The 24,854-nt window shown below is 27.2% G+C and overlaps 2 protein-coding genes across 4 annotated transcripts in view; one reads left to right on the forward strand and one right to left on the reverse strand.

Moving 5' to 3' along the window:
• The window catches only part of LOC119668019 (UPF0687 protein C20orf27 homolog), a 70,376-nt gene that overhangs the window by 5,328 nt on the left and 40,194 nt on the right, over positions 1 to 24,854 (reverse strand). The gene's annotated exons all lie outside the window — the stretch shown is intronic.
• Positions 15,300 to 19,576, forward strand: LOC119668020 (UPF0687 protein C20orf27 homolog). Of its 2 annotated transcripts, none has more exons than XM_038077390.1 (2): positions 15,300 to 15,326; positions 18,607 to 19,576. In XM_038077390.1, the coding sequence occupies exons 1-2, from the start codon at positions 15,323 to 15,325 to the stop codon at positions 19,113 to 19,115; spliced, it is 513 nt and encodes a 170-aa protein (XP_037933318.1). In that variant the 5' UTR covers positions 15,300 to 15,322; the 3' UTR covers positions 19,116 to 19,576. The 2 variants fall into 2 exon arrangements, with proteins under 2 accessions (XP_037933318.1, XP_037933317.1); XM_038077389.1 differs by lacking the exon at positions 15,300 to 15,326 and adding an exon at positions 15,349 to 15,418.

Genomic DNA, 24,854 nt, shown 5'->3' on the forward strand with positions numbered 1-24,854 from the left:
TAGTAAATATGATTCACGTCAGGTAAATCAACAGCTTATCATATTTATACGATCAGGCAAATAAATTATTTTAAAAAACAAACGAATACAGTTAAGTTCTCCATTATTAATTTTAAACAAACGTTTGTTTCAAAAAGTGGGGTCTTACTATGAAGTCTTACTTTTCTATATCGCAAAAGCTCATAAATATAATATCAGCTACAGCGACTGGCAGCATTTTATAAATATCTATGATTCTAAATCTTTTGATATCCATGTAGTCTTAAAATAGAGAGGCAATCCCATTCGAATCCTGACGCTTAAATATACTATGAGCACAAATAAGATATTTTTAAGCGGAACATATTATTCTTATTATATTATTATATTCTAAATTATATTCTAAAATGAATATGAATTATAGCTGGGAGAGAAAACAATCGTAATCAAAACAAGCCACAAAAATCATGCAAATATGTTCCTAAAAAAGAAAAGAAGAAGGGGCGGACTATCAAATCTGCGTTGGATAAATAACGTACAATAGAAGTTGGAACTGAAGATCAATAACAAGCGATACAGAAACTGCTGTGAACGGGAAATTGGAGAACAGTAACATATAACCGAAAAACTTACAGGAATTTTCAAAGAGAACCTAACATCCGAATAGTAGCTATTTTATTAAGTAATCTTTTAATAATCTTTTACTAGTATTGAGCAAGATATCGTCGCCATTTTTGAACCACCCAAAACGACTACAGCACGTGTTTGATTTTATTAATAATTTCCTGTACATACATATATTTTAATATTAATTGGATTCGGATATTTACTTTATAAATAAAATACAGCACAATGTACATATTTGTATTGAGCGGATATTTAACATCCGAAACCTTTAAAAATACTTACTTTATTTAAAGTGCATGTAAACAGAACAAATAAACAAATAGTTTTTTAAACATTTTTTTTCAATTTTTTAAATAAATTTATCACGTTCGCGTTTCATGTGTAATTTATGCTGTGTCAAGTGGTGCATAAGGAAAATTCGGTTGAACGTTGCTTTAAAAATGCATTATCCAGCACTGGTTTTTTTTGTGCCCCGAAATTATTGAACAGGTATTTTTAAAAAAAATTAGGTCAAATTATTATATTTGTTATTGTTTTAATTGGATTTTTAGTGAAAACTTTGTTTTAATTTTGATTTATTAAATGATATCAGCAGGTTCGAGAACTTTTTTTTTTTTTTTGTTTTTTTTGAACTAAGTAATCATTTGTAATTTATGGTATCAACGAAACTTCCCATAACAAATTAGATTGTAAACAGAAAAACAATATGTAAGAAACTTCAAATAAATAAAAAAAAAAAAACTAAATTATAAATTAAAAATAAAATTAAAATTAAAAATAAAAGTAGACCGCCTATGGGTTCAGTGATTTACTCTACAGCTTTTATTTCAAGACGCCCGTCCAACTAATGATTTGTTTTTTAGAGAATTTTTTTAAAATGCCAGATCCCTGATCCGAGAGCGACCTATATCACTTTAATCAATTTTTTATTTTTTTAAATTTGATGACTTATCCAATATCTAACTGTGCTGATAGCGCTTTCTAATCTTCAAAAAGAATTTTTCAAGAATTTCAGCTAATTTTCAGCATCTGGTCAAGACTGAACATTTACGCAATAGATGAGCGCTTGATAATTCTTTTTCTTTCCTTAGCCCAAGTGCAAAGTTCGAATTTAAAGCCTCTGTGGATGTTTATCTATTAAGCAAAGGATATTAGTATATTTCTTGACACAGAAATATATATATTTATATTCCTATATATAATGTAATGTATATAATACTGCCAATTTCTGTCATATTCAAGTTTATTATATTAACATAACTAAATTAAATAGTTTGTTATATCAGAACAGATTTGACTATATAATATTAACTAATAAATAAAGAGGTGTGATAGATTGTTAGATACATTGTATCCCATCTTGATGATTCAAAATATTTGTACTAATATCATGGGTTATTAAAATTTTTTAGGTTAATTAGTGATTCTATATATTTATTGAGTTGTTATTCGTACATCTTGAGAGTGATTATTAGTTTAGTTTAACTAATAGATAATAAATTTATCAAAATTATATATTTTTTAACGGTGATCTCAGATATTTTTCATGGTTTATTCATTGTATTTGAATTGTATTGGTAAATTGTATTGCTAAATAAAATTCGATGGAGTTAAAATCAATTCGAGATTTCAACAAAGCCGATAATGTTTTTTCTACTACTGAATTGTAGATAGAATCATCGAAAAAATTATGTGAATAAGGTTTTAAAAATTATGTGTGCAAAAAATTACAGTGCAAGAGTCTATAACTGAGATATCTGAAAACATATAATTAGTATAATTTTTGGATTGTAGTACAGTATAGACTAGTGGTTCGCAAGCTTTTTTTAACCAATTTAGTAGGAACCACAAAATTTAAGAATAATAAACTGTGTGATTATTTTAATATGCTCTATGCATCTCTGGTATAATGTATAATGAAATGTATTAGTACATGGGTACATTATATAGGCTATGAAATATGTATATAATTAGTAGGACATTTTTTGTGCTTATTTTCTAATGAGTGAGGTCTTAGTGGATTTGAAACACGGATCATTTTTTATTCATCTCGCGGACCACCGGTTGGGAACCACTGGTATAGGCCTATTCAAACAAGAAAAAATTGCTGATTTCAATGTTATTGAAAGCGCAAACAATACAAAATTATAATCTGAAATCGGTGCTTGTTATACAATATAGTATTAATCATAGAATCAAAACAATAAATTTTAAGAATTTATTATTACCAACTAGAAGACTTTCCAATCTAAAAATAATATTAATGCTATATATTCAAGAAAAATTCTTTCTACCCAAAGGCCGCTGATTACACACCCAATGCATCATTGTACATAAATGATAATAATATATAGTATAAATTTTTTTAACGGCACAAAGGCATAGATCATGCAATGGCATGATATAATATAATATAATAGTGTTTATTATAAAAGCAGTTTATCATAATTCCAAATGTCACATGAAAATATTTAAAGATAACAATGATTTCAAAAGAACTCACAGGTTTCTGAAATAATAAAAGAATATAAAAAATAAATAAGAATATTCAACAACACTTAAAGAGAAATTTGAATGCAAGCATTTCGTGTATTGTACAATGAAAATTAATTGAAATTCGCAAGAAATGCGAAGAATTTGTTGATTTAAGTAACAAAAAATTGTTCAAATTGAAACTCTGATTATCACATAATACCAGAAGGCTATAAATGCCAAAATAAATATTAACAATTTTGCACAGAAAACATTTAGATGCAAACAAATGGCATTAAAATCGCCACGCTTATAAACATGCAAATTATAGATACGTAGAGCGTTATAAAGATAAATTTAGTATCTTCACAACAAGAGCGGATGTATCTCGGAGCTAGAGATTTTGTTACATATAGCAAATAGCTTATTTTATTTTATGATGCTATAAAAGAGATTAAGTACCTGCAAAACAAATATGAGTATTTTGTATCTGAAGCGAATTTTTTACTAATTAATTGCTGGTAAAATATTATTTAACATTTGTTTTTGTTGTTAATAAATGGCACATGGCAAAAGTGCCGGTGCCCTTCAACTGACTCCAATTGCATCCAAACGTCGTAAAGATACAATTTTTTACAATTTTGCGGAGAACAATTAATTTTAAGTTATTATTTTATTTTCATTGCAAAAGTACACGTGAATTGAATTGAATCGACTTGACTTCATGAATAAAAAAGATATACACTATTTTTTTTTTTTTTTTATGTGGATTTTCGAGTAGATAATTTTTATTGTTTTAATGTGGATTTTATAAAGTTTTATTTGTTAAAAATTATGACAATGCTAAATAAGTATCGTATGTGACATTGTTGTCTGTGAAATGACGTCACAAATGGGCGTACTGCCAAGATGTGTGAGCTTTTTTAAGTTATTTTAATATTTTATTTGAATTAAAAATAAATCTTACATTATGCGATTTTTCTTTGCCTTAGAGTATAAGATATATTAGTATTTTGGAATGTTTCACAGCATATTATTATTATTATTATTTTTTTTGTGACATGTGTCTAGTTCATTAACAAACTATTAGCTATTTAAAATTACTGAAATTTGTTTTGAAACTTGTATTTATTTTAAAATAGTAATTATATTAGAAGGTTGCATTTTGCATTTAACCTCTTGTAATTTACCTGTAACTATAGTAATTAATTGTATTATTTATATACAAATAAATAAAGTTTCTCAATTAGATAATGTATTTAAAAAAGTGTATAACATTTACATAATATAAAAATTTGTGACATTGATTTTAAATCTAATATATTTTTTTCTATAAACGATATACAATCTTCCTTGGTGTTATTCTACTAAAAGTCTATTTAATCTACCGAAAATAGAAATAGAAATGGTCCAAACTAGAATGAGGAAAATTTGAGACAAACAGTATTGTATTTTAAAACCATTTTACCACTTCAAACTCAACAGGTGATATAGAGTTCTCACAATACGTATATGTATATGAATTTAAATACAAGTCTGTTCACCATAGATAATTATTTGCCTAGCATTTAGTTTGATCGCGGTTAGTCTTCTGTGCATCAGTGCATCATATTCTCTTTATATGTATTAACGATCCTGTTCCTTATTTTTAGAATCTGCACTTGGGAGTTGATATAACATCTGTATTGCTTGTATATCTATTTAGTTCACAATCGCCAGTTAATATCCACATCATTTCTGTTCTAGGATTAATTTTCAATTCCATAAAATTTTTCGAAGAAAGTTAATACTTCTTTCTTTTAAAAATAGTACCACTTCACTATACATACTGTACATAATCCAGTTCTTCTTCAACAAATTCTTTCCATCGCCTATTTTCTGCAGTGTTGTATATCCACTTATTTTAAATACAAACCATCTATTTTTAAGAGGATTTTCTTATCATCAGGCATTCTTACTAGAGAGTTCTGTTACATTATTTGCTAAAATTAAACAAATTTGAATTAAGTCTCTATCTCATAGATGTAACGAATTAAACTCCTGTTTTCGTTGTGTATGATTATTAATTTTTTATAAAATCTTGATTTCATATATGAACAGATGTTTGAGGTAAGAGCGGTTCGAATTAAGGTTTTTCACAATTATATTTTTTGTTTGCTTGACGTGATTTTGGATTTTAGAAGCTTCAAATTTCCATAGTGGATTTTTGTATCTGCATATGATATTAATATGCTTTTGGATTGCTACTAATGTATCTTCTTTAAATACTAAGATGTTAACTACCAATTCATTCCATGATTCCATTGTGGTAATTTCGCACCGCTTTATTGCCACAAGTGCTTTTTCTCTTTATGTTACCAACTGATTGTCCATCAGTATACTTAGGCAGTCCGGTTAGATCGAGTTCATCATTGGCTTGAAAGCGGATATAATCCATAGTAAAGTATTTGGACTTCATGCATTACTAAAATTTAACATATTATTAATATTCTCAATATTTTTGTTGACTACTTCTATCGTCTGTTAATGACATTGTTAAGTATGAGGTTAAAGACTATTATTGAAAGGGTACGGTGTCTTCTTATTACTCAGTTCTCTTTTTTTGTGTTTTTAGAAGTATATCTTGTGATGCAAAAACAATGTTATGTTTACATTGTAAATGTCTTCATTTATGTCATTGCTATATTTTCTCTGTTTTGTCTGTATTGTAAACAAGTTATTTGACCTTTTTAATCTCTTTAATATTTACCAATTAAAATGATATGAACAAAATAGTGTAAATAAGTTTATTTTTATAATAAACTATGAACTTAATTAAATATTTATTGCTTTTTTTCTTCAACTTGACAACATAAGTGATGACATTTAGTTTACCGCTGTCTCATAATTAATTAAACTCATACCTTCCTCGAAAATATTAATTTCCAATTTATTACGACTAATATACGACTATCACTCAGGTCACTTACAAAAATAGTTGACTTATTAAATATTAAAAGGGTTTGCCTGACCGTTACCATTTCGCATTTCGCATTCTTCATTGTTTGAGGTGATGCACGCTGGTACTCTTACTCTTAAAAGGGTTTGTCTGGCCCATTTCATTTCCCATTACTACGACCGTGTTTCCAATAACTTTATATAATACATACGTAGATACTTGTACTGTACGAGTACCAATAAAAATTTGTACATAGTGAATTGTTGCAATTAATTAGAATCATGCCATATCAATTAATTTGCAATTGAATGAATGATTTGGTCAATAAAGGCAAATTTTATCATTTGATATCTGTAAATCATACTTAAAATGGTTATTGTTAATAAATGCAATCCTCTTTAATTGTATAAAATATTTCTGATTTAATTATAGTTACCCTATTTTAAACACTTCAAGAAATGCAATATGCTAAGAGTTTTTATTAAATAAAATAGGAAAATTATAATATCAAAAGTAATCATTTAATTTGTTTTTTAAATAATTTTTTTTAGTAATAATAATATTTTTCGATTAAAAATATTTCGGAAATGCATTTCTTTTTAAAATTCTTACCTTTAATTTTTTAATTAATTCGAATTGAATGTAAACGGTTCATACAATTTATGTTTCACAAAAAATAAATAAAAATTCTATTGAGTAAATAAACCTAAAAACTTTTGAAATGTTGTCGAAGGTGAAGTGTTCTATGATGAAAAGAAAACTAGAAAGGTTTGAACAGTAACAAAGAAACAACAACAAAAATTTTAATTAAATTTTTAAAATTTGGCTGCCCATACAACAGTGATTCGAATATTGCCAAGTACTCATCATCAGTGGTCTTAAGAAATATTCGAATTTTCATTCAACTAACATAGTTAATAATTCGTATATAATTTGTTTGGAATGCAAGTGCCAGGCTTATAAGTTTTTGGTTATAATAGGAACTATCGAAAAGTTGAATTTTAAATACCAGTGTATATCATGTAAAAATGATAACCTTATACGACCTTTGCCCAAATATGACAGTGTAAACGAAGAAATAAAAAATGTTTAAGTTTTCATAGTTTCATTGTCATATTGCCAAGCGATTGACATTAAAACATAAATATCAAATTAAATTTGAATAAACTGATAAATAATATAAGTCCTTGTTCCATTTTAATCGAATATGAGTATAAGCATATTTATACATACTCTTTGTTTCTTTGATGGGAACAACCTGTTGCAGAAGAAATGTGGTTGACAGATTGGCATTTTGACATTTCAATATTTTTTGTATGAATTGAAATGAATGAGGAACTCTTCAGATAAAATTTACTCTACATTTAAATTAAATTTACCATTTGCTCTTTTAATCAATAAAAAAATTGTTATTCAAAACAAAAAAAAAAGTATACGGTTATTGCCTTTAATTTTCGCAAGCAATTAATCACTTTTACGATAATACTAAAAAATTTTATAGCTGTGAATTATTTTTAGATACGAATATTTTGCAAATAACCAAAATTTAGATTTTTATTGATAAAATTTTTTTTATGTTCATTTCAATGTAGTTTCACTTTAAACAGGTAATATTTTGTTTATAAGTTATAGTTTTTATGTTAAAACTATAAAGAAAAATTTGTAATTAAAAGATTTTTGTTAATATTTAGTAGTCGATATCTTAAATGAGGAAACATTTTATGTATACTTTATAATAAAATAAGATATAAAAATCGAACATTTTCGAATGGGTCTACTAGTATTACAAGTAAATCAAAAAATAACGTCCAATGTATTAAGGATTATTTGCTAATCCAGTAACCCCGATATGGGGTTACATCAGAATATACGAAACGAATTCAAAAACGCATAACAGTTTTTATCAATAAATGTTTTACATTAATCTTTAATATTTTTTGGCCATAGGGATTATCCAACGAAGCCCTTTGGAGGCTTATAACTGCACAAAACAAGGAATATGAAGTTAGAAACAGAAATAGTAATGAATCAGACAAGCAGTTATAGCACTGAATAAGTCCTTAAATGAAATCCGCATAGCAGACGCCAACCCAAAGCCCTGTCAAAGATTTGAAGAAGAATAATTTACCCCAAAAACCCACCCAACCCCTTTCAAATCAAATTAAAGATTGTGGCTGCTCTTCAGGAAGTTAATGACAAAAAAGAAGAGGAAAAATATAGACTTTAGAATGTTTAAAATGGAAAATATTTTGATCTAGAAGAACTAACTAAATAAGATTACATACCGCTTTTTTCATTTTTAAAATGATTTAATCCAACAATTTGAGAAGCTCAATCATAGTCTAGTCTTCGGACCGCTATTGCGTTGACTTAAAAATATTCTTCCAATTAATCTTTTTATTATAACATGTATATCTATTACCATTAATTTTACATTCTTTCTTATATTAAATCATGATTTTATTAAATCCCACTATTCAAAGACTCGTATACAACACCGATTTAATTTGGTTTATAACCTGATTATAAGTTATAATATTATTTAATCAGATATTAAATATTAAATAAATATAATTCAAAACAGATGTGGTACTGGCTCCAAATGGAGCGGAGTACCGCAACCATAACTGATCTTAGTTATAAGTAAAACATAAAAGTAACAATTACGTGGTATAAATATACCTAGACTATAGCTTTTACATATGAGCTGCTGTTTTTATACCAAAAAAATAATCATATTATTTTCAATTCATTTAATGATGAAATTGTTAGTTATCAGATTAGTACATTTAAATTGATGAAAGCGGGTCTCCAAACTTACTACTACTAAGAAAGTTAATATAGATTGTGTGAAAAAAACAAAAAATAAAATATCTATCATAAAATATAATTTCAATAAAACAACTTAGTAGTAACAAAATTTTATACATTATTTAACTATAAAATATCTTGACAAAAATATATTGCACAACCTAGTTTTATACAGTTTATTGAAATCTTAATCTACCTCTTTATCAGTTTTATTTTTGTAAACTACAACAATGCAAGTATCTCGGCATTATAGTCCTTATCTGAAATCATATTTTCATTATCTTTTAAAAATTGACACAATTATAATTTGTCTCCAAAAGTCTCATTGTCGGTCTATAATAGATTTTGTTTTATATTAATTTTATTTGTATTCTCAATTATAGAGAGTATTTTTTGAAATTCATTTAAATTCTAATAGAGTCGGTTTTTGTTTTAATATAATAAAAACATAAATTCTTACCATGACTGAAAAAAATCAATAGGTCGATAGTTGGTACTATAAGTATTGTATTCGACTTAGTTTTCCCTTTTAATCTGATATATATTTTTGTTATTCCACTTTATATATATTTTTTTTTATAAAGTCTTTAAAGTATTCCAACTATGTACTAAAAACTCTAATTATAATGAAGAGTTAAAGAAGTTACAATTTATTTATGGTTCTACTGACTGCTAACGTTTATACAAAATTTGTATATATATATACATATTGAAATTTATTTCTCGTGATGTGATTTCTACGAATATTTGAAACACTTGTGATCAATAAACGTAAGAATGGCTTCTTGACTATTATTTTTATAAATATTTTTGTTTTGCTTTATGTGTAAATTATCACAGTGCTAAAATAATTATACATGATTAAATCACTAACAGTTCAAAATTATAAAATTTATCATGGATCTCATAATTTTATATTTACACATAATTATTAATTTAATTTTAGATATGCTTTCAATTATTAAATCACACGTCTTTGTGTCTCGTGATAAACAAAATTACATAGAAATGTTTAATGCTTTAAATTTTAATAATTGTTTATATGATAAAGTTAAATAATAATAAAAAAGGTTCCAAATTTCATAGTCAACATCAAAATACGTAAAACAAAACTATATAAAATTTATATAAATGTAAAAGAAGTCTAATTACTAGGTCCTTCCTTTTAACATGAAATCCGCCTCATCACTCATAACGATTGTTTGTTAAAAATCCTTCTAGAGCTTCAGTTATTCGTCTAGTGTATACTACTCTACGGCAAGCAATTCTAAAAATGATGTTTCAAACACGTGCTATCATTATACTGGATTCATATTGGATTTGTTTGTAATTTGAGCTGTTAGTTGTTGTTGCTTTCAATGCAAATAAAAATTTTTGATAGTTAAAATTATAAACAAAACTTTCGTGTGAATTCAGTTAAAGTAATCCTTATTTTCCTTGTCAAAGTTACAGTGTTACCAGATGAGCCCATCTAATACAGCAAACTCTGCATATAGGTATGTTTTCCACTATTGAGTGAAGTGTGTTATCTGAAGTGAAGTGGGTGAAGTTATCTGAAACAAACGAGTGATGATGATATTATTTTTAAATTTGAATTTGCGTTAGGCATCAAATCGAGGTAACCGTCAGGCTAAACAGCGGGTTCACCCATATAGTTATAGCAAGGCATTCCTCCTTAGCAGATCAGATTTGAGATTGTTGGTGGGATATTTAACGGGTTCACCATGGACTACGTTATCACCTTAATAAAATAGGTCTATCCGAAGAGACGGAATGTCGACTCTGCTTAGAAGCAGACGAGACTACCAGTCACATTCTCTGTGACTGCCCAGCCTTGATCTGGGCAAGGAGGAAACCACTGGGAGGAGAGCTGCTCTCTCCTTCTGACATTAGGAGGTCCTCAACGGACGACATTCTGGCTTTCATTCGAAAAGCGGAATGTCTTCTGTTCGGTTAGGATTAGTTGCAGCACAAGAGATCAATCTGGTCGCAGTACTCTGCTCCGCTGGGAGCTAATACCCAGTTTTATTTCTTTCTTTCTTTAGGCATCAAATATTGAACAATAATGTTTTGATAGTTTAATTTATATGACATTTTGATATAATTTCTTGATAATGTCAAGAAAATTTAATGCTAAATTCTTCAAAAATTACAAAAAAAAAATAAAATCTTTTGAAACAAACAAGTAGATGAATATCCGTAAAGTTTCATTGTGTCAGAAACGTTATAGCAAACTTAATATTCCATTCTTCTAATATGAATAGTATAAAAAGTTTAAATTTTTGTCTTGCTATTGTACCAATTATATCATTAATTTATTTAATTAACAGCTATACTTTCAATTACACTAATTCTTTAGTATAATGTTAATAAATTAATAAAAATTACTGAAAGATGGAAACATTTTTTCCTCTCCAAATTCTTAAATCTCAACAGAGTTTGATATCTAATATTATAATTTAAATGTAAAGTACATAAATGTGTTGTAACAGTGTTTTAATTAATTCAAAACCACAAATTCAGTTTCTGAATTTCATAAAAAAAAAATAACAATTAATTGTACTTGAAATTCCATTCATTACGTTATTACGCATATATAATTGTTAAATTATGATAAACAACACAATCGAAGTCCGAAGTTGCTAAAGCAAACTTGTTCAGATCCAAATCCCTTTTTGCTCTAATTAACTTAGCACACATGCCTGCGTTGCGTGTTGTGTTACTTATTCCGATACAAAGTAAATTAACGCGTTGGTAAATTAACCAAATTAATTTCATTGTTTTATCCCTTTATTTGCTCACATAATTATCATGAAAGCAATAAAAGCCCTGGCTGGTGGGGTTTCGAATGGGTAGCTCGTTGGAGCGATGTCATGCAATCTGCGGTGCACATTTCTGCGGAGGGTCATGTGAGTTTCAAGTACACGTTAATTTCATAGCACAACCTCACTGTACACACGATAGTCCGTATAGTCCGTATAGTCCGTGCCGTATAATTTTTGTATCACTGCTGTTATTATTCAATTAAGAGTGTTAAACTCTATAAATATATAGCAAAAATGATAAATACTTTTTAAACTGTTTACAAACACTTATTCTAGTTTTTACACTTCTCTTTAATTTAATTATTTATTTGCTTTTATGCATAATTAACATTTTTCATAAGATCTGCAAACATCTGCTCTCTCATCATTTCCCCTTGAGTTTATAGAATTTATCATTTTAATTAATTGTCGAAATATACAAAAATTTCACAATTCCTTTATTTACATAAGCTAATTGGTTGGTAATCTGTTGAAAACAGTATAAAAAATTAACTAATGAGTATTATTAATGTACATGCAATTAGTAGGGTTTTACACACTTCGATGAATACACTTTTATATAGGGAACGAAGTAAAGAAGATCAAAGAAAAAATTAATCTTATGCGGATGTATTATATTTACTTTCAAAAAAAATTTCACAGAAAAAAATAATAGAAAAAACTATATCACATAATTAACAATAGAATCTGGAAAAATATATACTGTATGAATTCAATTAAAAGGTTTTGAAATTACTAAATTCCTTAAATAAGTATATTATCACTGAACAATAATAAGTGTTGTACAAATGATAGAAGCATATTACGTACCTATTTTGGTTGTTGCATACATATTCCAAAATAACTCCGTACATATATTTCTTCTTTCTTAGTATTATAAAGTTTGTATAGAAACACTGGTTTGTTTCTATAACCAATACGTTCCATAAGCGATTTGATGCGATAGGTCTCCAATCAAACCTAACTATTCTACTCATGTTAAGAAGGCCTACTACTAAAACTTGTTGTTATAAATATGTATATATAGAAATAAATATATATAGACATCTATTGTAGTGTATATATATAGTAGTATATGTTATATATAAATATATAGTAGATAGATATACATTGTGACCGAAAGGTTTTCGGAGGTTCTCATTTAAAAATTCGCGCGCTGTATATTTTCGATATTTTAAGTTTATGTAGTTTGGCAGCACTGTCCTTAATTACTATGCCAAAAATGAGCGCGATCTGTCGGACAGTTCGTTTACGGCAGCTGTTGAAACCAGTTCACCTCAGTAGTGCGTTGCGAAAAAAACAATGGAAAAAAATATTGAACAAAGAGTTTGCATCAAATTTTGTTTTTCGAACGAAATTTCGTGTGCAGAATCGTTGCGAATGCTACAAAAGGCTTATGGGGAATCAGTTTTATCGAAAACTCAAGTTTATGAGTGGTACAAAGCCTTTCAGGACTGTCGTACGACCGTCGAAGACATGCCGCGTTCTGGACGACCTTCGACCTCTACCACCGACGAAAACATTGAAAAGGCAAAGGAAATCGTGTTCAAAAATCCTCATGTGAGTGTTAGAGAGATAGCACGAGAGCTAGGCATCGGTCGTGAGATGGCTCGTTTGATTTTGGTGGACAATTTGTGTATGCGACGTGTCAACGCCCGGCTTGTTCCGATTCACCTCAATTTGTTCAACATTATCAACGATTTTAAGGCCAAACATTCAATAAATACCATCGAACAGCCACCGTATTCACCTGATCTTGCACCGTGTGACTTTTTCCTGTTTCCCAACCTCAAATTACCACTCAGAGGAACGCGTTTTGAATCCATAGAAGACGTAAAACAGAATTCGCAGAGGGAACTCAAAGCCATACCGGAAAGCGCCTATAAAAAATGTTTGGATGATGGAAGAAACGTTGGCATTGTGTATCGCTTCTAATGGAGCATATTTTGAAGGAGATAAAATAAATATTGATGAAGATTAAGAATTTTGCGTTTTATTTATTTATGACCGGAAACTTTTCGGTCACAATGTATAAAGATATGTAAGAAAGGTATATAATATAGAGTAGTATATATATAAAAATATATATAGTAGTATATATTAGATGTAGTAAAAAGTAATCCATTATTTTCCTAATACAGTAGATGGCGTTAGAAAGACGATTTTTTGCACTAAAAAGTTTTGGTAATTGGTTGACTTAGTTTTGTCAAAGATGGACACTAGCAAAGAGAAAATAAGTCATATTTTACAGACCATTCATATGTGGCGTCAAATTAGCATTGTTTTCCGAATACAACTTTATTATTGAACTTAAGTATATTTCTTTAAAGCGTTTTTTTTAGATCCATTTTGTGGCTACCTATCCTAAACTAGGTAGTTTATTTTAAATTACTTATTTTAATAGTTACATTGGCTAATTTCAAATTCATGCAGAAAATTATGAATTGGATATTTATAATAATTTTATAATTAATAGACTAAAAAATTATCACAACATTTAATTTTTAGTATTTTACTTAATAGACTTCCGATAAATTTTCTTTTGCAATGTTATACAATATATTTTGAAAAGGGGGCCATGTCATATAGATAGTTATGATCACATCAAATTATTGTTGTTTTCATTGTAAATTAAAAAATTGAGAATAAGATAGAGAAGTTTCCGTAAAATTTTATTTACAGTGACGAGGCTTTCTGTGCCTCGTCACATTGGTCAAAACAGTGGTTCGCAGTAATAAATGCTAGTATTTGGGTCTATTAAAAAAAAATACATGTATTTTTGTAAAAATTTGTAAACATATTCATACGAAATAAATAAATTAATTCAATAATGTTAATTTTTTTTGTCGAATATCATGTGTCTTACCATGAAAAGAATCTAGAGGAGTTCGAAAAGTAATGAAGAAATAACAACAAAAATTTTATTTAATTTATTGAAATTTGGCTGACCAGACAACTTTGGCTGTATCGAGTATTGCAAATATTCATCATCAGTAATACCTTTTATACCACAAAATAACTTTTTATAAATTTGATATACTATAATACTAGTTAGAGTACCAGGAAGCGCCGCCAAGCACCCAGAAAACTAAAGGTATAAGAACAAGAAATAGAATGGGCCGATACTCTCAAATACCTAGGCATAACCTTTGACAACAAGCACTCCTGGAAAGCACATTTCAAGTCCAAACGAGCTAAAGCTGCAAACTCAAAATACAGCGAAATCTGATAGACACAGGCAGATACAAAGACATCAGATCCATCATATTATAAAGCCCCGTATTCACTTATTCTTAGTGTGACTTAAAACTGTCCACAGATATAATAGAGTTAAGGTGATGAATCACCAACTCAGACATCTGCATATCAACATCAACAACTAGTTAGAGTAGAGTAGGAGTTGTAGTTAGAATAGTTAGAGTTACAGTAGGAAATTGTTGTATGATTCTCTGTATAACTTGCCTTTTAGAGCGTAAAATTACTGTGATCATTTGTTGAATGTCTCTATAACATAACCCTAACATAAATAATTGAATATAAATTAAACTTAAGAATTTTTGGTTCTAGTAGTTTTTTTAATATTTATCATAAAACAAATCAATTATCATAAAAACAAATTTTTTTTCTCTATTTTAAGTTTAATTTTTTGCTGATTTTATTTGTAAAAGAAATGGGTATGAAATTATTACAATGAATTTATTTTAATTTCAATGAAACTTCACTTAGATGCAATTTTCATAAATGAAACGAAACAGTAACAGACTAAGTATTTGCATACTTGTTTTTTCATAAAACTAATTATCTGCAGTTTGCAAGTGTTTTTAGGAAACTAATTATTTAATGTGAAATATTTATAGATGTCAGTTTATTACAAGTATTATATATCTTACAATTCGAATTTGCGTTATCTCTAGCATATAACATTGGTAGAAAACTTAAATGTTAAGACATGAATATATACCGATCATTAGTTGATAAGTTAAAATGTTTATTGTAAAATAACATTTAATCTTTTCAAAACATTGAAAATGAAACCTTATTTTTTCTCAGTAGAACTAAGTCAAAATAACTCATAATAAGTTTTACCTGGACTCTGTCTCAAGAATATCAGTCTTCAATCTCATGTGGTTTAATAAGGTCATGTAAGTAACGATAACTTCAAACGGCGCTAGTCGTTTTTTAATGACGAAAGAGTAAAATTGGATTTAAGATAGCTAACATCGTTTCGCTTTTAGATGAATGTGTGGACTTTATTTTATATAAATATTTAGCTATCCCACTGTTGCTAGCAAAGTGAGAAATACATTAACTCAAAATTAATCAAAAGTAGCAATGCTTTGATAATTCGAGCGCTATTCAAACATATTCGAGCGTAATTAGATTTTAATCGTGCGATATGTAAATATGGATGAAACACGGTTCTAAAAATAAAGTAGCAGTCAGTTGAGTGAATAGCAACTGGCAAAAACCAATCAAAGCAACCAAACAATAGTCGGCTAGAAAGTTTTTCGCATCTGCGTGTTATTTATACAAATATGTAATATTTATCTATTATCGTAAATAGTTAAAAAGCATCAATAGCGGGTATTGTATATCATTATTGGTGGCTTTGAAGGATGAAATCGTTAGTCAATATGTAGGAATGAAGATAATGAAAGTTAAAAACGATGGCTAAATTATAAGATTTGCAATTAGAGTTCTTTAGATGGAAGTGAAATAAACAAAAAAAAAGGCCTAGATAAATAGATGTATAAGAAAATTATAAGAATGTTAGAAAAATCTCTGAATGACTGCTTTACAATTGAATAAGAAATTATTCATAAATAAATCTAATATTTTTTTTCAAAATAATCTCTTATTATATAGCGCACCTATTTTTTGCTAATATAGAAGGTTGTATTCTGCCAACTTGTTATAAAGCATTTTTACAAAAATGAAAACCATTAACATACGTTATTAATTTTTATTATACTATTTACAAAATCCTTGTCCTCAAAATACTACAAAATCAGTGCTTAACTTAAGTTTCTTCAGGAACATGACAATTACGAGTATCTTAGAACCTTCATCGCTTTCTATCTAATGTTAAAGGTAGGAGGTTAATAATGGATTTTAAGTTCTCAATGAAACTTTATCACTATGTTATTTATCGAATTAATCTGATGCTACTTATTTGCTTCTACTTCTGAATTAGTTGTATTATAAGCAATTTGTTGATCTATTGTAAAAATCGAAGACAATGTATTGGATTATTTGTGCTGAAGTACGAACTAAATTTTAATTCCTTGACTTAACAATAAAAGAAATCTTATATCAACTGATACCAACATTGCGAAATTGCATTGCATTTCTTTATGTGTGTGTCAAAATCAATACAAAAAAATCCGATTTTATATTTTTGTTGTAACTACATGAATCTTCATTGTTGGTGACAATGTGCTAGATCTCTATATATTTGGTTGGGGGCATAAACTCATCATCATCATTTTGGCATCACAGTCCAGGATTAACCATTGCCTCCTCTACAATACGGGGCATAAACTACTCCTCTAAATTATTCGAACATTAGGTTGTTTAAAAAGTTTAAGTATACTCGCATTCAGACATTTAGATCGAACATTTCAAATATTAGACAATGGAGCTTCTCAAAGTATGCGAATAGTATATCTGTGTTATGCTTTATTTTTTTTCGGTTTTATTTCATACATGTTAAAAAAACTTATATCATCCACGCTTTCTACTTTTTTATAAACGTTTGAATTTTCCCTCTGCATTATTCGCCATAAACCTTTATTGGCAACCCATCCTATTTATTATATTCGAGTGGCTCGCTATGTTTGATCCAAATGCTCGAGCACAAACAAACGCAAACACTGAAATGCTTGATGCTATAAAAAAATCAAATAATATTTGAAGTACTGGTATAAACACAATCCTAATTTGATATATTTTCAAATACATTGTGATATATCATCGTTTCTAATTATATACCAAAAAATTTTCTGAATTTTTGTATTTTCTTCATTTATTTATTTCAGATTTTTAAGAGAATCTGAAAACAAACAGAGTCTGTCTGTTGTATTATTAACTTTCGATGGTTTCATTGCATATTTTGATTAATTTTGATTTTTGGTTAAAGTCGGTTTGCTAACGTCCCTAACGTTATTAGGTCGTAAACTTGTTCCACTATTATCTGTAAATAATGTCTAGATATTTATTTATATTATTTTAAAGCGAAATCAAAATATTAAAATAATTTAAAAAATTAAAACTTGCTTGTTACTTGTATAGCTACTTAAACTAAAAAGATATATAAAAAATAATAATATATAGAAATAATAGCTGAATATATTTTTTTAGATACAATTATATATACAATTGATGTTTAAAAGTATCACTGTAAAGAAAGTGCTTCAAAACATTAATTTACAATAAGAAAATAACATCTAATTTTCACTATGTCAAAGTTTCCTTTGTGTTCGGAATTTAAAGATTTTTATATCTATTTATATCAAGTATATGCTAAACCTTGCGCCAATGAGACTAAATTTTCTATCCAAATGTCAAGCTGTTAGATTTATTAAATACTTAAAATTTTACTGACTCTCAGAATGCTTACAAAGCAAGGTGCATAATGTGTACTTCGTCACAAATACAGTGCTGTACATTAAAATACGGACGACTGTTATTTAGAAAATATTGATAGAAGTATAGAATTTACGGTAGAGAGAGAGAGTTCTTTTTATTTTGAACGTAACCTTCTGGAATATAAATAATTAAAGAGCATTTTATAAAATATCCCTTTATAAAATAAATAAATTAAATAATATCGTATATATAATATCTCCCATAAAATACTATATCTATATGTTTATTCGACTATGTATTCTATTATATATAAAAAGAAATATTAAGACAGTCTCATAAATAAATGGATTTTATTTTTAATTTCAGATCATCATGTGCATTTCGACACAGCTAGTCTCAAAGACGAGTTCGAAACTGATCCAAGCTCTGTTACATACCAGCGTTCCGGTGACACTATTGTTGTCAGTTTGGGTTTCCTACAAGTCAATCATCGTTATTTAATTGATCTTAAGCTACCGATCTCGCTGTTTGGCAATATAAGCGACGAGGGCAAAAGTCAATTTGAACCTGATGTGACGACAGTTCCTAATTTACATTGCCGCATTACAGAATTCTCCGGTGTTAAACACGATACTCATGATTTCTATGAAATGAAATTAGAATTTTTCGCTTATAAAGAAAAACTCCTTCGTGAAACATTACATATTGTCAACTCGAAAAATTCTAAAGAAGTCCTAACGCTGGTTATAAGTGCACGAGTATTGGGTAAGGGCAAAGGTACTCCGATGTTGCGAAATGGTATACACTGCATAGGTATGGAAGCAGATGAGGAGTCAGAGTCATCAGATTTTGCTGGCTTTAGCAAACATTCTTAAATATTCGAAATAACGCCATGAAGAAACTATAGATATATATTATATGCAATTATTATTTGCATATAAGATACATAAAAAATGTATTCATTTAAAATTATTCATAAACATTTTAAAAGCATTCTTTGTTCTTGACAACATTGTGGCATTTGAAACATAAATTTCTATTATTATACATATTAGTTGATTTAATAAATTGTTAACTTTTAAAAATAATTGTAAATGATTTAAGTCATTATATGATTGCATTAAAGCAGATGCAGATACTTAAAGCGTGTATATTAGTATAATTTATTTAAAGAAAAAAAATAGTATTGTTAAAGCTAAAAAATCCACGAGAGGTTTTTATCTCATTCAGATACATTTGTTTAAAAAACAGCTCAGACACCATAAATGGTGTAAAAAATGCAATGGAAATATAAAGAATTGTAGTTAGTAATAATAAATAATATTGAATATTATTGCATTATTAATTTAAAATACAAATATTGTATTTAATTCTTTTAATTTTTACATTAAATTTTATATTGGTATTCTTTATTTTGTTGCATACAACAATTTTATTTGCAAATTGTGCAACGTGTTTTATTTTTTGTTTATAATATTTTTGTTTAATAAAACTAATTTTTATTATCCAATGCATACATATGTTGCTTAATTTTCATCTAGCGTTAATATATTTTATGAGTTTTCAATAGATATAATGGCCTTGAAATAAATCATTTCTGGTATTATAATGAAGTTTTTGTGGACAATAGCTTTTAAATACTTCACAAGTAAACATCTAAATGTCAGACTTCGATTTATAATCGATAAAATATCGATTACGATATAATAATTATATTAATAAATTATTGTTTTTAGATACATATATACATAGGATTTCAAGTTTCGATTTTATTAGATTCCAGATACAAAAAATGAGTAACGGAAATAGGAGTTTATTTTAAGTCTATTATCTGTCATAATATTAAAGGAAGAATATCTGAAAAATCTTGTAGATTAAAGAATTTGAAGACAACTTGTCAAAGAAGAACTCATAGACTATATCATAAATTGCTATTTAATTTATTACATTATTTAAATGAGTTTAGAATTTAGATTATTCATTTCATCTTAAAATTATTGAAGTCAAATCGAGAGTTTGAGAATGAAATCTTATACTTATTATATATATCGTTACATATATTTACCTATATTCAAAATCTTAGGAAATTCTTTAAAAAAGTATTCAGAACCATATTATAAAAATAAAGTATATACAGATTTCAGATGTTTTCCCATATAGTTTGTAGCGAAGAAAACAAAAAGATCAATATATCTTTGAAATCTAATTCTAACATATTTAAAAAAAGTATATTCAATTGATATAGTATTATTCTATTTTCTATTCATATATGTGTATCGATAAGTCATAAGATAAAAGGTCACAACCAACATTTAAGGTAAGTTAACTCATTATTTGTTTACATTTATGTTAAACATTGTCTTGTGTAATAATAAGCCTTGAAGAAAATATACTCTCTTTTCTGTGCTGATCCGAAACAAATACTCATAGCATAGAGTTGCCGACATTAGGTATATTCGGAAGTAACTTTTTAAAAGAGCAAGGTGGCATCAAATCGAGTTTCATAATTTATAATGTTAATTTCAGATTAAAAAATATTTTAACTCGCAGGTCCACAATTCAGATGAATATGGTAGATCACCATTAGTAATGAAGCTAATTTGCTTAAGAATTTCCGTATTATGATGACTTTAGCCGTTAGTTAATATGTTATCGTGCTATAAAAATCAACTGCCTGACTCAATATTTACGTCGATCTAATAATATTTAATTATTCCTCATAATTGATGCATTTATAATCAAAATAATATATATATTCTATACCTTCATTAATTTTGTCTGTTAAACCACTCTTTCAGTCGAGCACAGGACCTCAACTATCCCTTTTTGTATTTAACTTTGCTTCACTATTTTGGGCTTTTCTTGGTTAGCTGACTTATAATCCAGGATTAATCGCTTTCCTTCATGTACTGACAGTTGTCTAACCGCGACCGAACAATATTTTGAGTTTGATTTGAACACGTATTGTACAATGTTAGCAGTAGATTAGTGAAAGATTTGTTCAACTTGACATAATTTACATCGATGTATATGTTAAGGTCCGATGTTTGAGTAGCTCAAAGTGGTATATTATGTATGCGAGTCTGATATGATTAATTCATGATTTGGCATAAACCATTATCTGAAAACACTTGTCAGCTGTGAATTGCTGGTAAGTTCCAAAGCCTCAGATCCATATAAAGGCACAGATTTGTACTATTGCTTTGAAAAACATATATATTTTTATAATTATAAATTGCAAAAGTTTAGCGTGTATATATACTGATATATGTGGGGTTGGCAATGCTTTCAAATAAGAAGCAGTAGAAAAAAAGCTGTAGAAAAGCGGCAGTAGAAAGAAAGACTTCGACGAAGCAAGTCGAACAAATTTTATTGTTATGTGTTAAATAATTTATATTTTATATTTAATAAATCCCACATATATTCTATATATGTAGTAAAATTGTTCATGATTCAAATTTAACCTGTATCTCTTTCGTCACTTAAAAATTTATATTCTCTTTAAAATTTCAAATTTATCGACCTTTATTCTACAAATTCAAGAGTTCAAAATCCTAATATTTGGTAACTCATAGAATAAGATACTAGCTTTTGATATAATTTCAAAACAATACTCATACTTCATTCTCTAAACAAGAACCAATTTTTTGATTTTGGATATATTTTTATATATATGATTTTTGCTTTTATTTTATACTTAATAATGTAAAGTTTCACTCAGGTTAACAATTTTTTTTGTATTAAACTTTACTCGTATATCTTTAAAGTTTTTTATAATAACCTCCAAATCTATGGACCAATATATCCTATTTCAAATTTTTATAATATTAAAAATACCATAAATTAAATTTAATATATTCCATTGTACTTAAATTTAATAAATATAATGTATTTGAAAGACATAATTTAATTAATAATTACGTATATTAATTTTATATTGCATAAAACGTTAAATATAAAAAGTATAATAAATTATAAACGATAATTAATGTTAATAATAATTTATATAAAAAATAATTATAAAATACTTTAATTTTTTTAAATGTAGAAAAAATTATTATTTTAAAAATAATAAACATAATAATAATAGTAATAAAATAATAAACAATTTATGTAATTAATTATATTATAAACTTAATATTTTAAATATAAAATTTTTATAATTATTATCCTAATTGGTGCTCTTAAATTTTAAAATTTTAGTATCTGTAACGAATCTTTTGAACAATAAATAACGAAGTAATGTTAGTTATTAAGAAAGGCAAATATTGAAGTTTTATATAAAATGAAAGGTCAACAAAAAAAAATGTTTTCAAGTTAAATTAAAAAAAAAAAACGTTTTATTTGCATATTTTAGAAAACTTAAAAATTATTTTTATTAATAGAATTTATATTAATTAATATATGCAAGTGCAAGTATGTTATACACCTGAGTTATCCAACTTTATTACATATAGTATAGCTTTAATTTACGCGATTCACAATCCTTACTCTAATCCTACTTTAGATGTTAATTTAAAAAATTTCTCTAATAATTACAAGAACAATTACAACAATAACAGTTATAATTGCTATAATAAATACAATAATAATAAATTATTACTGCAGTCGGTGAAGAAAAACTTTTTCTTATAATAGAGATTTAAACGGCGAATTCCTCTATATACATGTGAGAAACTTTTAAACTCTGATAAATGTTTGGTTAGTTTATTTTATAACATGATTATAAGAATTCACTTTCACCTATTGACGTATTGCGAAAGTTAGCCTAAGAATCCACTTACGCCCCTTGGTCCATTATGTTGGACCTAAAACATTTAATATGGTTTAAGATGCTCTTAAGAGGATCTTAAGCAATTTAGAGGATCATTAAAATCCTCTTAAGGATCTAAAGGAAAATTTAAGATGGTTTAGAAAGTGAATAGCTACCGTATTCAATCATGTGTGCATGTGTCATATGCTGGATAATAACAAAGTAAAATGTATCAGCTTCTAAGGCATCTTGACAGAACATCTTAGTGGAATTTCTTGATTTTTTTTATTTATAAATTGTCAACTTGCATTCATATGTATGAATACCCTTAAATCCTTTTATATTGTATTAAATTGGTCAATGGAAAAATAAAATTGCTTATCTGCAAAAAATAACGGTCGTTATTGTAGATTGTTCGAGATAATTTATTTTATAAATGTATATATGATTGATTTGTTTGCAAATACCAAGATATTTAAAAAGTAAACTAATTTCTTTAATTTATATTTAAATTATACAAAATAATTTAAATTATTTAAGCTATACTATACTAAAAATTTGAGCAACAAAAACCTTCAGTTTAAAAACTAAAAAATATTCATTGGAATAGAATTTTAATTTTCAAATCTTTAACTAATTCAAATTGTTGAAAACATTTAAATAAATTGAAATTATACGAAATCCCTTTTAAAATTTGGATAACTCTAAAAAAACTCAACAATACTAAGTAAAATAATCAAAGACACGCCTTCGATTTCTCGGGTACGCTCATTTGCCAATGAATTTTATTGAAGGCACTTATTGTGTATAATTTTTTTTTACTACACTATAAGTCAATTTATAGTAGCTTAGATTTAGGCCCCTTAATTAGAAATGTATTTCTATGGACTTCTCAATATTATATTGTTTATTATATTATTTATATTATATATATAGTGCCAAACATAATTATTGGCACAACAAGCAAATTGAACTTTAGCACTATTTTCATCCTGTTAATGATGCGATTTTTAATCAACAAACAATTTTTTTAGATAAAATGCTTAATTTGCCATTAAATTTATTTTATTTCATTTTATTTTCTCTTATATTTAATTTTTTAAAATTAAAAAACCAAAAATAAACTGAATTTGGTTGAACAAAATTATAGGCACAGCCGATAATATATATAGTGGCCAAGCTCTTCTATTTAATAACAGCTACTATTTGCTTTGGAATCGAAGAAATCAATTTTTGTGTGGTTTTTGGCCCAATATCTTGCCACTCTTCAGCAATGTCACCTTCAGTTCTGCCTTTGTTGTTATAATGGGCTTCTTTGAACGTGTTGATAATTTTTAACTAGTTTTATTCTGCAACCTAGGTGGATTTCAAATCACCATAGATCTTTGAAGAATATATCCCTTATATATATTGTAATAATTTCATAACCTTGTGTATACCGGAGATTATACTAATTTTCCAAGAGCTATATAGTTTTGCCTGTTTTCATCTAGTTATATACCAAAACTTTCTTTTTGATATTTATTTGCTAGTTTCATAGAGGCCTTAAAATTTGATGTCTATAATTATATATGCAATCTTTTACTCTCTTCATTTTATTCTCTTCTCATTCTATAAAAACTTTGATTAAAATTTAGCTCGAGATATTTTACTTGGGTTTTTCACTTGATGGAGGAATTATTTAACAGCAGATTTTAGATTTTGTATCTTCTGATGATAAGTACTGATGGCTTCAGTTTCTCAACTAGTCGTTTAAATAATTAATGTGAAAATTGCAAATACCAGTTGGTGTCAGATATCGAGAATAGTTTTGTTAGTTTGATCTTTGTTGACAGCTACAACTTTAAACCTCGTTATTTCG

Source organism: Teleopsis dalmanni, chromosome 1 (genome assembly GCF_002237135.1).
Source record: "Teleopsis dalmanni isolate 2A chromosome 1, ASM223713v2, whole genome shotgun sequence".
Lineage (NCBI taxonomy): Eukaryota > Metazoa > Arthropoda > Insecta > Diptera > Diopsidae > Teleopsis > Teleopsis dalmanni.